The sequence below is a fragment of the Meleagris gallopavo genome, chromosome 4 (assembly GCF_000146605.3).
Source record: "Meleagris gallopavo isolate NT-WF06-2002-E0010 breed Aviagen turkey brand Nicholas breeding stock chromosome 4, Turkey_5.1, whole genome shotgun sequence".
NCBI lineage: Eukaryota > Metazoa > Chordata > Aves > Galliformes > Phasianidae > Meleagris > Meleagris gallopavo.
In genome coordinates this window covers 45935547-45947356 of record NC_015014.2, presented here as the reverse complement: position 1 = coordinate 45947356, position 11810 = coordinate 45935547, and the positions used below count along the sequence as shown (strand labels likewise).

At 39.4% G+C, this 11810-nt stretch overlaps 1 protein-coding gene across 1 annotated transcript; it reads left to right on the top strand.

The window, feature by feature from the left end:
* The first annotated feature begins 41 nt into the window (after positions 1 to 41).
* Positions 42 to 7415, top strand: LOC104910776 (PGAP2-interacting protein-like). The gene is made up of 5 exons (XM_010710185.3): positions 42 to 420; positions 1920 to 2064; positions 2655 to 2716; positions 3759 to 3914; positions 5387 to 7415. The coding sequence occupies exons 1-5, from the start codon at positions 275 to 277 to the stop codon at positions 5475 to 5477; spliced, it is 600 nt and encodes a 199-aa protein (XP_010708487.1). The 5' UTR covers positions 42 to 274; the 3' UTR covers positions 5478 to 7415.
* The last annotated feature ends 4395 nt before the right edge of the window (positions 7416 to 11810 follow it).

Here is an 11810-nt window from a genome sequence, read left to right as displayed (position 1 = left end):
TTTTCTTTCTGCATTATTTATAAACTACTCATACCTTTGTTACCAGTTTTGGATTGTGAATGAATTCAGTGAACATCTTTAGACTCATGCTTAAGTAATGTTTTAGAGGAAAAAACACTGAAGTTCAGAAATATCCACTAGAAATGGTGTAAATTCTGATCTGATACTTGAGTTTAGGGACCATTAGACTTCTGGTCACATTTATCTGCTTTGTTCAGATTAGCAATGCTTGCAAACTAGAAAGTTTAACTCTTTCCATCTTTCATATAGGATTATGGCACTGTCAAGATATCCAATTGTAAAATCTACCCATCACCTTCTCCCTTCTCCAGAGGGAGAGATTGCACCTGCCATCTCTATGACTGTCAACTTCACGGGGAGACTGGTTGATTTTGTTGTTGCACACTTTGGAAATGAAGAGTGTGTATTCTTTTTTGAATGTGGTGAATATTAATGAGGAATATTTTTGTGATGCTCTATGCAGTTGCTCTTTTTATTTATGGCAATATCTAAGATTGTTTCTGCTATTTCCTTAATATTTGTTTTAATTTTTGAAAACATAAATTTGTGAATTGGATACAAACTATACGGCACAAAGAAGCTGCTCAGAAAGCAGTAGGAGCTCCCATTGTCCCATATTGAGTTTCTTCCCTTTCCCCGTTGTAGAAGCTGTGCTGCAAGCGTGTTTACAGGTTTCCCTTTTACTAAGCACGTATGTCAGAAACTGCTCCCGATCTGGTTTCAAAATTCCGTTCTATGTCTCACATAAATGATTGCCCCTCTTAGAAACTGTGAAAGTAGAAGAAAACAGCTCTTCCCCACAGAGACCTAAGATAAAGATGAAGAGGAAAATAGGGGGAGACGCATGGAAAACAAGTACAAATTAGATTGTGTTTTGAGATTAGTGAATTTTATAATTAACGGCAGGCACAACTGCTTTTTTCCATCTATTAATGCTGATTAGGATGGTACAAACTAAGAGACTGGGCAACTGGGGACTTTTAAAGACTGTTTCTATAATGGTGTCCTTTGAAAGAACCCATCTTGAGAGGTGTATTTCTAGAAGGAGCTGTTGAGTGAGCTGGCAACTTTTTATATATCTAGGTCAGACTGCTATTTAAATAGTCTTTATCTTCTCTCTGTCTGCTCCTTCTCCCTAATGCATTTGCTCCAGTCAGAATTACTACTAGTCAGAAAGCAGGATTTCAATTCCTATCTTATTTTGGGATTACAAATTCTAAAATCAATGGTCTGGAGCCCAGTCTACCAAGTGTTTAAAGCGATTAATTTGAAGAATCAGTGAAAGGGAAGTGCCTTGGATATTATTACAAGGACAAGGGCTGCTTTCCAAGGCAGTATTTTACCAGGCTGTACTTACACTATTACTTTTGGTCATGTTGGAACTATTGCGTAAATCTGTTTAAAAAGGTGGAGAATACTTGGCAAATATTCTAAATGCTCATGGGATGACATAGGTCTTAAATTACATTTCATAAACCATGTGACCCAGACTTTAAGACTACTTTTTGCTATGATTTGTCCATCGTAAGACTAAAAGGTTTTGTTGGCATGTCAAGTCCCTATTATACGCCAGGCAGTCTGCAGTAGCGCAATTAAATTTTAAGTACAGGCAGAGACAAAGCCTCAGATAACCAGAAGCAATTACACTCGCATTGCCTAGTAATGAGATAGGTATTAAAACCAAAACTTCTGGTTTAGAAATCTGTTGTTCATTTAATGATTGGGAAGAGAACCCTGATTACATCTACCACTACCCCTGTGGCTTTTATTCAACGTAGTGACCATTTTGCTGAGGAATAAATAAAAAGGCATCAGCCTCATTTCTGTTTTACTGTCATATAGCAGAAAGAATCTGAGCTAAAATAAATGTATATTAAATTATTTTCTACTTCTTTCAGAGAGGACTTGGACAGAAAACTTCAGGCTATAGCTGTTTCAAAGTTGCTGAAGAAAAGCTCTAAGCAAGTTGTATTTTTAGGATATATCACTTCAGCTCCTGGATCCAGAGATTATACTGAATTAATAGAAAATGGAAATGTCCAGGTAATGTAAAAACAGTGCTTCCTTTAACAGTTAGAGATAATATGTATTTGAAATATTAAATTCAGGATTGTAAATGGGTAACTTAGACATATAAAGATATACGTACATTTTCAGAGTCTTCCGCTACGTAATGAAATGTGTAGAGTAGATGGAGTAAATGAGGCAATGTACATTGGTTGTCACAAGGGAAATGCCAAAGAGTTAGCAAAAGAACAAATTGCAATGAGGGTTTTCAAGACTGAGAAGAGAGGCCCAGAGTATTTGTTAAACCTCCATCCCCGTAGATATTAAATGTGGCTGTGGAATCACTGAGCAACGTGCTCATAGTACTTTGTGTATGGGGTTTAAAGTGAGTGAGCTCCAAAGGCCCCTTCTAATGATAAATTGTATGATTATTTTGTTTAAAATTTGAGTTTTGCAATTTGTCAGAAAGACAGTGTTTTTTTTCCCCTTTCTACTTTGTAGTCATGTCTTAAGCAAAGCATTTATCTGCAGCAGGTTTATACACTTGTTACATTGGTTCTGTTACTGATTTGAAGCCTAGCCATAAGGAAAGCTTGCCTTGTTTTTTTTTCCCCTCTTGCTCATAGGATATTGACAGTACAGATCATGACAGGTGGTGTAGCTATATTATGTATCGTGGAATAATAAGGTATGTTAAAGAAGGGGTATGTTAAATTCAACTTGACAAAAAATTTTACACTTTTCTGTAGCTAATTGTGTGAGATTCTTACATTCCTTAACAGATGTGTATGAGCAGTTAAGTATGTAATGAAGTAATGCGAAACATCAAACTCGAGAAGAGTTGGTGTATTTCTAAATATAATTAGCAAAGGCAGTGTTAGGAGTTTCATCCTTCTATGTCAAAAACCATCAGATCTAATCTGTTTTGTTAATATAAGACACTTTTTTCCAGGATCCCAGCTCTGGCTTTGCAGCTTCATTCTAAAATGTGAAGGCTAAGCCCTAATTTGTATGTGACACAGAAGATATAAATTATAAACTACAATTATAGGGTATATTCAAATAAAATGCTGACCTAATCCAGCCAAGCTTTATGCTGGATTTAGTGGAAATTTTAACAGTGTAAAGCCCATGCTGAAGTACTTTCCTCCGCCTGGGATGTATGCACTCCATATTTTGTAATACCAAATTGCTCATAAATCATCCTCTTGCTGATGTTTGTACCTGAATGAAATTCAGCTTATTCCAAAATAACTGCATATTCTGCTGTGGTAAGAAAAGCATACCCAATAAACTAGATACCTGTCATAAGTAACTGCACTGAGTAGAAATACCCCACCATTTGCAATCTCATTTTTCTAGTTACTCATGCCACTGATACCTGAGTTCCCTTTTTGAATTTCAGAATCTCTTCAGTGACACTGGTGAGCTTATAGCAGTATGCATATGCTAAAACTGTAACTTTAAACTGAAATTAAGTTTCTAGAACTGGGATTTATTTTTGTTGTCACGCACTGGTTCATGTCTCGTTTTTTCTGCTTGTGACATTGAGTAATGATGCTCATATTCACAGTGCACTTCAAGATTTTTAAGGTGACGGTCAGAGAAATGAAAAACTGTATTGCTAGGTTAAATAATATCTCCTGGGAGGAAAAAAAAGACATAAATTAAGAGTGTGATGAAGCTGCCTTAAGTTATTTCTTCAAGCTAACTCTTCTTGTATCTGATAGGTTGGGCTATGCCCGCATATCTCACGCTGGTTTAAGTGACTCAGAAGTCCAAATGGCCAAATTTAGAATCCCAGATGACTTAGATAACTATGTTGACAATGACAGAGTTGTCATTGATCCCAGCCAAGTTCCTGAGGACATCCATTTCAATCCCAGGTCAGTATATCTTATAAAAAAAATTAAGATGATATACACGATGTCTAGGAAAAAGCTAGTTCTTAAGGTGGTCAGTACCAAATCAAACAGAAGGTAAGGAGGCAGTATATTCTGAATTCTGATTCCACTTTTTTCCACTGACTTGGCATGTGCCTTGGGAAAATCAGCCTGCCGTGTTGCACCATAAATTGAAGGTAATGGTTATTTCACCCAGATGATTAACCTCTGAGATTATTTGATAAGGATGTTTGCCAAGTGATGTGGTAATTCATTTTATAGATGGCAAATCTCTTATGTTTTTCAGCACTCTGAGGATCAGGATCTCAATACATGATTATGTAGAATACAAAATATAATATCTGTGTTAAATGCTCTTTGTATAAGTATTTTAAAATACATTATGTAACTTGAGCAAATGTCAAGTAGGATATCTGATGCAATTCGTTATGTGTCAGGAGATAAAAAGTACGAGACTTTAACACGAGAAATTATTTCTTGATTGCTGTTTCTTTCTTTTTTTTTCTTTTGGCATTGCATGGCCAGGAGAAATATGCAGAAGGGTGTTTATTTTAGATTGAGTATCTGTGGAGAATCATGAGGTTTGAGAAATGTCTTGCCACAAAGGAAAAATTTCCAGCAATGCCAAACTTACTAAGTTAATTTCTAATTTACACAGTATAGAATACATATGGAGATATGTATTTTATATACACCTACAGTTAAAGTTACTTTTTTGTTTACATCTCAATCACTGGCTTCCTGTCTAAGCAGAGATTTGCTTACATGAAACTTGCCCAAGGTTAGAATTACGATTTCAGACTTTTTAAATTGATTTCAGTTGAGACTTTTTTTTTGTCTGGTTCCTTTGACTGCCTATAAGCAGGAAAAAAAAAGAAAAAAAAATAGCATTTAGGAATTGGTTTAGCTTTTTCTCATTAATTGCACTTCTTTTGAAGTGTATTGCAACTATTTCTGTTATTCAGCACCATGTTTTACTTTTGCAAATCTATCTGCCTCGTAGGCAATAATAAAAATCTTGAGGCTTAAACAGAATGTGAAAAAGTTTTGACGTAATTTTTGAAAGATCTGCAATATTAACAATAGAGCTCAGTATTTTTTATACAGTGGAGGGTGAAATGATATCCCAACTGAAGTCAGTGGGGAAAAACTTAAAGAGCATAGGATTTTACTGGATAAAAGTATGCCTCACCGTGGTCAGCTGGTGTTCCATTTATAGAGTGCCCATGGCATTAATCCAATCAGTGTAATTAAATGGCTCCATCCTCAAAGACCTCTAAGTAGGTAGCTGACTTAGGTTATGATTTATATGTAAGCTGGATAGAAGCCTGTTTCTGAAATCAACTGTCTAGAACATTAAGAAGAAATATTAACTATACTATAGAAGCATATGATTTAATTGCATGAATTACATTTTGTTGTAATGTTTTTGCCTTATGGAATATTTTTCTCAGGTTTGGATCTTATAAAGATGGACATAATTATGATGAGAGTATTCACCATTTTCATATGAGCACCCCTAAATATTTTAAACAAACACATTAGAGTAAGAAAATAATGTATCATGGTGACCAGCAAGAAAGGTTTGTTGTTTGATACTGAACTGGCCAAAAAGAATACACTGCTTAAGGATGAGGAGCCCCATGCTGTGTAACACTGTGAACATCCGTGTAATAGTTGGTGACTCTCTGATTTATCATTGTTGTGAGAGGGAAGTTGCATATATTTTGATATACTGGAATCCTCTTGAGCCAGGTATCTGTTTTGTATACATGAAAGCAAAAATGGAACTTGCTTTGGCAATAATTTACTCAATTTTATTAAACATATCATATGTTGTACTGTTTCAGAGTTTAATGGATCTATCCTTTTCTTCAGTGTTAAGATATGACCCCTTTCCTCTCTTGATAGTTCCTTGGAACAGTCATAAGCAAGGAGGTGCAGCAAACTTCCACACTTTTTTTGGTGACAAAGCAAAATAATGTGGGATTGAAGGAAATCTTTTGATACATGCTGCACTTTGTAGTTCTGTTGCTATTACAATAACAAACTTGGCTGCCTTTTTTTTTCCCAAAACAGAAATAAGACTATTTTTAATTATGAAACATGCAGGAACTGTTTGAATGTATGCACGTTTTTCAGTTCTATCTTCTTTCATTCCACATTATATTCTTAAAAAAAAAAAATACAGTTTTAGGACAATTTGCAGATGACTGATACAGTATTGGTGAAAACTGTTATTCTTACAGACTTTAACAAGAGGTTAGACACTGCAGTGTTTTTACAAAGTGCATGAGGTACCTCTGAATAGCTATTGTTCTATGACATTTGTGTGAACACAGCATGGAAGTTTGTTTTTTTTTCTTCAATCATGCTTACCATAATGCAGTTCCTGTGAAGGGAGAAAAGTTGGTTGCAATTTCTATTCCCTGTGCTTACAGTAGTTTTCATCTGCAAGTGCTAGCAGCCTGTCTCTTCTCACAGCCTTCATCGGGTACTGACACCAACATTGCACAGTAGTACAGAGTATGCTCATTTCTCTGCAGCATGCTCTGATGCTAGCTCTGACTCACGTCCAGACACAGGTTTGCCTTTCCACAGCATGTACAAAACATAACGTTAGCTTGCCACATCACTTGTTATTTTCCATAGTCTGACTCTACAGATACCTTGTAATATGAACAGTTTATTCATGTGAGATGAAGGACATAGTATTCATAAAAGCTTGAAACTTACTTTTTTAACAACTAAAAACAGAATCAGGGCATTTTTCATAAAGTCAGACTCCAAAGCTTGACTTGTAGTAACAGATCAGACTATATGTCTTCTCTGTGTGTAATAGTCAAAGTCTGTGTACGTACTTGAATGGCTTTTCTTGGGATTTAGAGACGTTTTCCCCATTAGAAATCTTCATATAGACATGCATAAAACCTCAGGTTTAAATACTCTATTCCTTTGAGTAGCTCATGCAATGTAACGCTGGTACTTTTGTACCTCACAATGTCTAAATATCATGCTGTATGCAAATGTGATGTGTATCAGTTATACATTAACAGCTGGATTATTATCTCAGAATGACTAAGAGAAACAGTGACCGTGAGCTGTATAGTGCTGCTACTCTGCAGTTAGAATTTGGAAGGTAAACTACACTTGATTTGTCCTTGAAACTTTGCGTTGTTCTAATCCCCTTCATCTGATTAGTTTAGAAAAATGTGGAACACATTTCCTAGTTGCAATCAATGCTTCAAACTATGAAAGAAATGTGCTAGAACAGGTCCTGCTGCAGGGGCATGTGACTGATCCTGCTGTTTTCTAATCATACTTCTTTCATCTCAGCTTTCATAAGGTATTATGTTATGAAATAGAACATATGTGGGTGTCTTTGACTGTACCTTCAGAGATAGCATGGAAAGATAAAATGTATAAAATAATCATGTTTTATTTTCTAAACACTTGATTTTTTTTTCTTTTTTTTTTTTCCTGTCAGCAAAAGGTCTAGGAGCAGGTTGTCCAAGGAGGTTGTGGATGCCCCATCCCTGGAGGCATTCAGGGCTAGGCTGGATGTGGCTCTGGGCAGCCTGGTCTGGTGGTTGGTGACCCTGCACATAGCAGGGGTACTGAAACTAGATGGTCATTGTGGTCCTTCTCAACCCAGGCCTTTCTATGGTTTCCAAATAGTATATTTGGTATTTCTAATTCCATCCTACCTGATATTCTTGTGTAGGTTTAAGTTTCTAGGGATATAAAGGAAGAGACATTTTGTCAGAAGCCTAACAGTCTTTACCTCAGAATAAGAAAGAGGGTCTCTAACATGTGAGAGAGAAAATTCTGAGTGTAATTGTCCTGGATTCTTCAGCAGGGTGGAGGCTCCAGACTCCTGTTATGTACATTTCCACTTTGGGCCCCTGAGTTGGGTATTAATATGTGTACAGCAAGCTCAGCTTCAGAAGCAGTAGTCCAGGGATTGTGACAGAGTACCCTGAGACCTGGGAGATCAGCTCATAACTCTTGGGCTAGGAAGGATCTGAAATTTCTATTTCCTATTTTCAGGGGCGTTGCAGCTACAAGCTTAGTAAGACAAAGTTGGGAGCACCCTGCAGTTTTCAGCTGGACTTGTTAGTAAAACAAATGAGTTTGGTTCTGCTATAGTGGGCAGGTGCAGCTCACTGAAACAGGATGCAGAAAACATTCAGGCCCTCTTAAAGGAAGAGGGTGGTCGCAGACAGAGGTGCTGCTTAATTTGAGGTACCTCCAGGGTTTAGGCAGAAATTCAGAGCTGTTCTCTGAATCTTGGCTGCTTAAACATTCTAATTACTAGTTAAGCAGATCATTTTAAGAATCTCAAACTGAAGTTGAAGGAAACTAGAAATCCAATTTAAGGATTTAAATACGAGGCACTGACTGCCCTGAAGAAATGAATATTACGTTTGTTTGCGTGGTGTAACAGGAGAGCCCTTAGGGTCAAAGTCATACATCTGTAAGGTAAGTAGCAAGGAGCATAGTATGATTTCATGGGACATAGCAGCTAATGTGAGCCGAGTTACTTGAGGAGTGTCTTGAAAGCAGTTACATAATCTGCAGCTGCTGTTTTCTGCCACCTGAGGTCCTCTTTTATCCCTGATCAGTAGTGTTCTGCTGACAGAGTACGGTATGTACAAGAATAACACACAGTTGAAATGCTTCGTTGCAGTTTTGAACATGAAATTTTTTTTCAGAAGCATTATGTAAACCTGTTTGTATTAAGTTGGATATCAATTACTTTTTCATATCTGTGAATGATTTAGAACTGTGATGCTGGGTTTCTTGATTGACAATTTCTCGTCTCTTACAATGCCCTATAATGTGCTTTGTTGATACTTAATTTGCTTTGTTAACGTTTAGCAAGTTCAGCTATGTTAATGTTTTTATTTTCAATGCAGTTCTCTTCCTCTCTCTGACTTGAAAAACATGTAGTGATTTGTGATTGTGGTGCCTGAAATGAGCCTTCAAGTCTATTTCTAAGTAAGGCAAGGTGAACACAGGTATTTGGGAGATAATGACTTGAGCAGTTTTGGGTTTGATAACCCTTGGAGAAGAAGAAAACCAAGAGTTGCTTTTTTTCTCTCTACACATTTGCCAGTATTTTTCACAATCCACTGTGTTTTTTCATGTGATTACCATTTAAAAACTGTTAAAAAAAAAAAGACAACACAAACATAGAAAGGTAAATAACAGTCTTCTTCAGGAAAAAAAAAAGTGCACTTTCTCTTTGTGAAGGCATTTGAAAGTGAATGCAGTTTTAAATTTGACCTAGCAGCATGTAAATTGGTAGATGCATTTCCTGTCCCTCTCCAGTTCTTGGTTAAATATGGTTAAGTATTCCTCTTTTGGGTGTTGATGAGAACATTTGCATGCATGGATGGAGAGCTGTATCAAGATATTGAAGATGCTGATCTGGTGGTAAAAACAAACCAAAACAACCAGACAACCTCTTTTGTGGGACGAGGCAGTCTTGTTCTTTGATCTACCAGTTGCATGCTACCTAACTGTGCAAGTAGTTGTATTGACACAAAAGATGCTGGGAGGATTAAGAATTAGAATTAAGAGGAACTGCTTTAAACTGTCTCTGTCCTTGGGAGAATGCTGGATGAATCATGACATAATTGGTGTGCTTTATGTAAAGTACTTCTGTTTTGTAAACTCAGATGTAAAGAAATGAGACAGATTTGGAAATAAATATGGGCTTGCTGACGTAATATCTCCCAGCCTGGAGGCTTTTACACTGCATAATAACAAAGGGGAGGTTTGTATCTTCTTGAGTTTGGAGTGAAGGTATGTGGTATAACGGGCTGGTACTTGTGGGACTGGCCTTTTCTGGCTGCAGCATACGTTCCATTGTTTGGCAGGCAGAAGTGGAAAACAATGTCTCTTTTGTTTTCCCTATGGATTTCTTTGCAGATCAAGTTTTAAGGAGCAGAGATTATACTTGGCATTCAAGTATTCAAAAATATTTTGAACTTTTGTTTGTCACATTTATTGCTGTTTGTTTTACAGCTGTGAATAGCAGTAGTGACGGAAGCTGTAGTCTAAGGAAAGATTTGTCAAGGCAAACATTACCTTTTATTTTAGACTAATGTAAGTGGGGGGGGGAAAAAAAACCCTAAACCTTTCTAGGGTCAAAATGTCCTCAGATAAAACTGGACAGTTTTGTCTTTCTGTATGAGATGCCTTTCTTTAGCTATTTATCAACTTACAGCTGCATGAGAGTTGAGAGAAGATTTGTGTGCATGTATGAGAATGGTTTTGAATAAAACAACAATGTCCTATGTACTTCAGCGTGACAAACAGGCACTCCTAAAGGAGTTGTTCCTCAGACCAGAATTGGAACAGATCAGCTGAGTTACAACTTGGTGCTCCTACTGGGTAAAAGCCTTTGGGACGACATACAAAGGTGTAAATGTCTCGCATTGTGGGGCATCAGAGCTGAAAAGTGAAATGCATTTCGGCTCTGGTCTGCTTTAAGCTATCATACACGTTTCTTTTACACGAAGGCAGTACTGTAAAATAGTGCTAAGATGATGGAAGGAGGAACAGTATTATAGATGGGGAGGAGGGTCTAAAGAAATAATTCTTGCTTTCTAACTCCTTGAAATTTCAAACAGTGGGCTCTTTCCATCTCTTAGTATGTGATCTTTGAAGAGGTAATTCGTTCTCTTACTCAGTTTTCTACTCAGTGAAAGGGGCAGGGTAAGACATGAGTTTCACTGCTTCACTGATCATCGTTAAGGGTCGTTTAAAAAAAAAAACACAAGCGTGGGAGCAATTAACTGAAGGCTGCATACTAACGCACTGCCTCTAACTGACAACTACCTTAAGGCTGGCCCTTGACTTTCTTTTTACTTAATGCAAACGCATATTTTTGCGTGGGTGATTTCTATTCTACTATGCCGAGGCCGTGCCGCAGCGTTCTCCTTTCAGCGGTGCTGCAATATGGAGTAGCGCGGTGCGGCCGGGCCGGGCCGTCCCTTGGAAGAACGTAAGCGCGGCGCTCGCTCTGAACGGCAGCGCCCTCCGCCTGCCTTCCCGCTCAGCGCCCGGATTTGCTCCATGCCGCTCCTGCGGGGGGAGGCGGGTGGGTGAGGGCACGGCGTTCAGAGGCGCAGAACACCGGCCGAGGAGCGGGCTCCCAGCCGGAGCCTCCCCGACTCGCGGCGGTTCTTGGGCCGCGTACCACGTGCGCTCGCTTATCAATCGCTGCAGCTAAGGCACGGCGGGAAGGCAGAGCCTGGACTCGGACCGGCAGGAAAGGATCGAGAAAGCGGTTGCGGTTCGTCGAAGCCGCCTCCCCCGGTGACCTAGGCGACTCACGACAGGGACCCTCCACCTCGCCAGTTCCGGCGGCTCTGGAAAGCATCGCCAGCGTTGCCCGAAGGAGCTCCGCCCGCAGTGCTGCCCCTTGCGGCAGAGGCCCCGCCCTCCACCCTGCTGAACCAATCGCACGGGGCCGTGGGCGCGGCCCTCCTGTTTCTCAGCCAATCGGAGGCACGGCTGACACAAAGTAGAGTTCGTTGCACGCGCTTTCAAGACCAGAAAAGATTGCCATCGATAATGTCCAATCGTAATGAAGGGAGGCGGGGTTGACTCGGCCGCTAACCCAACAGGAGGGCGAGAGCCGGGCAGAGAGGCGGTGCGGGGCAGGCAGAAGGAGAGTGGCAGGAGCCTGACGCAATAGGAGAGCAGAACCCCGAGCAGCCCGAGCCAATGGGTGCCGCCGGTGGGCGGGGCGGGGGCGGCCGTGCCTGGGCTCTGTGATTGGGAGAGGGGCAGCGGGAGCCGGGCCGGGCCGTGTGTCCGCCGCACGAAAAATGCACTCGGATGCCGGCGCTGTCAGTGAGTAGC

Excerpts from the sequence above, each read along its gene's own strand:
- LOC104910776 (XM_010710185.3), top strand. The coding sequence starts at position 275 with ATGGCACTGTCAAGATATCCAATTGTAAAATCTACCCATCACCTTCTC. Across the intron at positions 2,717-3,758 it reads ATGTATCGTGGAATAATAAG|GTTGGGCTATGCCCGCATAT; the intron begins GTATGTTAAAGA and ends TGTATCTGATAG. Across the intron at positions 3,915-5,386 it reads GACATCCATTTCAATCCCAG|GTTTGGATCTTATAAAGATG; the intron begins GTCAGTATATCT and ends TATTTTTCTCAG.